The sequence below is a fragment of the Parambassis ranga genome, chromosome 24 (assembly GCF_900634625.1).
Source record: "Parambassis ranga chromosome 24, fParRan2.1, whole genome shotgun sequence".
NCBI classification, from domain to species: Eukaryota; Metazoa; Chordata; class Actinopteri; family Ambassidae; genus Parambassis; species Parambassis ranga.
Genome location: NC_041043.1, coordinates 17,173,110 through 17,178,109, shown reverse-complemented (window position 1 = coordinate 17,178,109; position 5,000 = coordinate 17,173,110). Strand labels below are relative to the sequence as shown.

Below are 5,000 nucleotides of genomic sequence, written 5' to 3'. Positions count from 1 at the left end.
ACACACACACTGAGCTCCCAGTTGTGTTCTCTTGTTCCAAAAAGGTTTTAAAGGATTTCCGACTCGCAGCCCGGCGCTCCCTGAGATGTTACCCTCCACACACAGATATGCCTCAGTGTTTCCTGCTCTAGGATGGCCCTGCTTGTCCTCTGTGACCTCTGACACCAATAAATGTCTGATATCATCAACACACACACACAGAAGCTGATGCTGCTGATTCTCTCTCAGCTGCTTCTCAGACTGTGGAGAGAGACACAGGAAGCTCTCAGAGCAGTGTGGCAAACTGCAGTTCCACCAGTGTCCACTAGAGGCTGGCTCCCAAAGTGAGTCCGCCCCCACAGGCCTCCATGTTAAACTGCAGCCTTCATGAAAGGTGCGACCGGCTGGTGTCTGCCTCAGCTGCCCTCTGGCTCCACCTGTGAGCCTGTATGTAGTGTTCAGGCAGCATCACGGCCACCATGGCGACGGTTGAAGCCACGCCCACAGACACGTGAGGGTGACGGCACTCCGTCTGTCTGTGTTTACAGTTTGTGTGTTTGAACGTGTGATTCCCGGGTTCAGCTGGGGTTTGGGTAAATAACAGAGTTCAAACTTTCCTTGTGGTTTCATGCTACGGCGCCCCCTAGCTGTAATGCCCACACTGCATATTTATTATATGACAGAATTTATCACTGTAAATGAGCCCGTGTCTTAACGTTGTAGCAGCCTTCATTGTGTAGACGACCTACTGTTGTGTTACAGCAACAATCTGAGGAGGAGCTCAGCCAATGAGAGGCTGCTGACAGGCCTGTCTGAAGCTATCAGCTGGAAGAAAGAGCAGAGGTGTGTGTGTGTGTGTGTGTGTGTGTGTGTGTGTGTTATAATTCCTGCATTAAATCATTGTTGTATCGCTAAAAGATTAGCAGGTGTGAAAAGACAGACACTCACACTGTGTGTGTGTGTGTGTGTGTGTGTGTGCATGTCTGGCCTCTCTCACACGATGATTGGGTTTCAGTGAACACAGCCAGGAGCTGTGGGAACACCACACACACACACTGTGTAGCTGGTCTCAGGTGTGTATTGTGGTTCCTCCAAATTATTAAAACACATTAACACACTTTCAGATTGGAGAGTGTCTGGACGGAACAACAACAGACACACACAGCAGTCACAGGCACAAAACAACCACAAAGCGGTGTGAAACCACAACAGCACCGCAAAGACACACAAAACATGCACAAAACACCCACAACAACACACACACCAAAGAACAACAAAAGACGACACAGAGCAGCTGTAAGGACAGAAACACACAACCAGCACAGCCATGCCAGACAACAGACCAACAACAGAGGCCCGCATGCACATACACTCCTCGCTGTAGCCCTGTGTGTGTGTTGCAGGTTAAAGTGTCACATGGATTGTGTGTCAGTGTGTGTTTTGTGTAGCTCAGGAGGAAAACACCTGAGAGAATCCTTCACTGCAGGCGGGACCTGACGTAATGACCGTCACAAGTGGCCTCGTTCCCATGCGCGCGCGCACACGCACGCACGCACACACACACACACACACACACACACACACACACACACACACACACACACACACACACACACACTGAAGCAGACAGTCGGTATCATCAGCAGAGCGGGAGCAGCCTGCAGACACACACACACCTCGGCTTCAGTGCGCCCGTGTGTGTGTGTGTGTGTGTGTGTGTGAGTATGTGTGTGTGTGTGCGTGTGTGTGTGTGTGTGTGTGTGTGTGTGTGTGTGTGTGTGTGTGTGTGTGTGTGTGTGTGTGTGTGAGTATGTGTGTGTGTGTGCGTGTGTGTGTGTGTGTGTGTGTGTGTGTGTGTGTGTGTGTGAGTGTGTGTGTGTGTGTGTGTGTGTGTGTGTGTGTTGTGTGTGAGTATGTGTGTGTGTGTGAGTGTGTGTGTGTGTGTGTGGCTCCCAGGCTCCGTGGGAAAGCTCCGGCAGCAGAGGAGGAGGAGGAGAATGAGGAGGACGCAGCGCTCAGCAGTGCGCTCTGCAGCCGTCACACAGGCCACCTGCCCCGGACCGTTTACCGGAGACGCGCCGCTGGAACGACGTGTTGGAGCCGCTTGATTCGTTCCGTCTGTGCAGGAATCTTGGAGGGTGTCTGCAGGAGCCTGGAGCTCCTGGAGCAGGCTCCCTGAGCTGCTGCCTGCAGCCGCTGATCAGTATTGATCATAGATCGATACCGAACACTGACTCAGACCCTCTGAGGAAACTTTCCTCTCCGGCTCGGACTCTCCTCCCGCGGACACGCCGCAGCCTTCGCCGCCCTCTGTGCGCCATGAAGCGGCCGTGTGAGGACAGCAGCTCGGCGGAGAGTGAGGTGGAGGAGCCCATCGATGTGGGCAGCGAGAGCCTTCAGGGAGGGTGAGCCGCTCCGCGATCAATCACAGCTGATAAAACAGCTGATCGACACACGCGGAGCTTCTGTTTCTGTTATTTTAACTACAAACCTGCACAAAGAGTTATTAAAGAAGAGTGTACAAACAAAAGTAGGCCTGCATTTTCTGAGGATTTGTTTCTGTGATGTGGTTTATGAAATGTTAAACTTAGGATCTTTTTCTTTTAGAGGCAGAACCTGTTTGTTTTTTACTAAAATTCAAACAATAAGTAACTAAAACATGAAAATGAGCGTTCTTCCTGAGACAGTGACCAAAAGGTGCTTTATGGATTTAAAGCAGACAGAAGGAGTCACTGTGTCACTGTTTTTATTGGAGGAACTCATTTAAACTTTATTCACTGGAAGTTTCCCAACCTGAGGGTCGCTGCATCCTAAGAGGCCATCAGGCAGAATCCTGAGGTCATAACTTCAAAAACGTTTTGATTTTTTTCTGAAGCGATACGTTCTAAACGCTGGAACTGTTGTATAATATGCACTTTGTCACTTGAAGCTAAAGCTTTGAACTTCGTGGATTAAATATTGACCTCTGAAGTGTGATCACACATAAAAGCAGCATCAAACTCATCAAATCATTTCCAACGTTCAGACACTCTGAGGAGCCCGCTGTGTGATTTAGACGGACACAACAATGAGACACAAAGTTCCAAAACCTCCGTGTTTAATTTGAAGGTTGTGTTGGTTTGTGTTACAGGAAGGCGTCCTTCATTCGCTGTGGATCCCCGGCCGTGAGCACCCAGGTGATGGCGAGGAAGAAGCGCCGAGGGGTGCGTGCTGTTGACACACTGTTGGCAGGCGTGTTGTTGGGTTGAGGATGTAAAGTTGTTGTTATTGTCTTTGTTGTCGTCAGATTATCGAGAAGAGACGCAGAGACCGGATCAACAACAGCCTGTCCGAGCTGCGGAGACTCGTCCCCACCGCCTTCGAGAAGCAGGTGAAGCTCTGCTCATCCAAACCATCAATCAGCCATCAATCATGTCCTTCACTGAGCATCCAAAACAAACTCAACATGACCAAAATGTGTTTTTTTGTTCAGGGTTCAGCTAAACTGGAGAAGGCAGAAATCCTCCAGATGACAGTCGACCATCTGAAGATGCTGCAGGCGGCCGGAGGGCAAGGTAACAGCAGCAGATCTCCACCCGAGAACAGCCGGAGGTTCCTCCATCACAGCGTCAGCATCCTGTGGGGGAGGGGGCGGGGCAGGGCGGAGGGGGCGGGGCCTGCAGCAGGCGGCTCTTTGGGTTTAACAGTGTGTAGTCAGTGCAGTTAGCGTGCTGAGGTCACGGCGTCGCTTCCTGTGAGGAGGTGCTGTCAGACCTGCTAACTGCTCAGTTTTGATTGATGTGGGCGGGGCTTGTGTGTTTGTCTCCACCTGCAGGCTTCTTTGACGCCCACGCCCTGGCGCTGGACTTCCTGTGTTTGGGCTTCAGGGAGTGTGTGACGGAGGTGTCCCGGTACCTGAGTGCCGTGGAGGGCCTGGACTCCGGCGACCCACTGCGCTCCCGCCTCCTCTCCCACCTCACTTCCTGCTCCTCGCAGCGTGATGCTGCCGCCCTGACGGCTGCCTCCCATCACCACCAACAGCCTCACCCTTTACCTCACCCGTTCCACCCCCATCACTGGGCGGCGCTGCATCCTCTGCCATACGGACTGAGCGGACTTCCCCTTTCTCCTGACGCTGGAGGAGGAGGAGGAGGTGGTGCCCCCCAGAGGCTGGCGGAGCTATCACACCGCAGCGTGGCCTCCTCCTCCTTCTCCTCCCATGCAGACTCCACCTCTTCCTCACCTTCCTCATCCTCCTCCTCCTCCCTCGTGCTCGCCTGCGCCCCCCCTCCTCTCTCCGCCTCCTTGCTCTCCCTCTCTGCGTCGTTTCCCATCAGCCTCCACGCAGGCTTCCCCGTCCTCCCTCCCTCCTCCTTCACCTCCACCACCAGTCCTCCCACGCCCTCCTCCTCCTCACACACACCCCACAGCAGCAGCAGTAAACCCTACCGGCCGTGGGGCACAGAGGTCGGTGCTTTCTGACGCCGTCTCTGCCGACTAACCTCCGTGTGATTGACAGACTGGTTCTGACGGACTGCTGCTGCCTCGTTTGTTCTGATTCAGCTTCAGCTGCTGTGTGTTCCAGCAGCACAAGCCTGAACCTGCAGTAACGTTCCTTTAATATGATTTTAACTCCCGCAAACAGGAAGTGGATTAATCCGCCGCTGAAAATAGTCCCAACACGACGCCATCATGTCACCCTCTCACCTTTAACCTGTCTAACATGAGTGGAGACATTAAAACATTAAATCCTGATGGTGTCTGTGGTTTACTTCACACACACACACACTTCATGACCTCCACACTGAACCCCTGTTAAATCCTCCCCAGAGAGGAATACGCCAACACTTCCAGCTGAGCGGAGGATTAGAGGCTGACAGGTCTGGGAACGGCTCCGCGGGCAGTAAATCCAGCCCGGTCAGCCGACACGGTTCTCACGGCGGGACGTGGCTTTGAAGTGAGCGGCGGTAAATTAGGTGACATGAGCCAGTCAGCCATGTTTACATACAGACAGAGAGCAGACAACCAGAGAGGAAGAGGGC

The 5,000-nt window shown here is 52.9% G+C and overlaps 1 protein-coding gene across 1 annotated transcript; it reads left to right on the top strand.

Moving 5' to 3' along the window:
• Window positions 1-1,981: 1,981 nt before the first annotated feature.
• Window positions 1,982-4,711, top strand: hey2 (hes-related family bHLH transcription factor with YRPW motif 2). The gene is made up of 5 exons (XM_028396903.1): window positions 1,982-2,384; window positions 3,110-3,182; window positions 3,266-3,349; window positions 3,452-3,533; window positions 3,794-4,711. The coding sequence occupies exons 1-5, from the start codon at window positions 2,299-2,301 to the stop codon at window positions 4,438-4,440; spliced, it is 972 nt and encodes a 323-aa protein (XP_028252704.1). The 5' UTR covers window positions 1,982-2,298; the 3' UTR covers window positions 4,441-4,711.
• Window positions 4,712-5,000: the final 289 nt, after the last annotated feature.

What these genes read in the sequence shown, in the direction of transcription:
- hey2 (XM_028396903.1), top strand. Translation starts at nt 2,299, where the DNA reads ATGAAGCGGCCGTGTGAGGACAGCAGCTCGGCGGAGAGTGAGGTGGAG. An exon ending in CGAGGAAGAAGCGCCGAGGG is followed by an intron (nt 3,183 to 3,265) that starts GTGCGTGCTGTT and finishes TGTTGTCGTCAG; the next exon opens with ATTATCGAGAAGAGACGCAG. An exon ending in CCACCGCCTTCGAGAAGCAG is followed by an intron (nt 3,350 to 3,451) that starts GTGAAGCTCTGC and finishes TTTTTTGTTCAG; the next exon opens with GGTTCAGCTAAACTGGAGAA.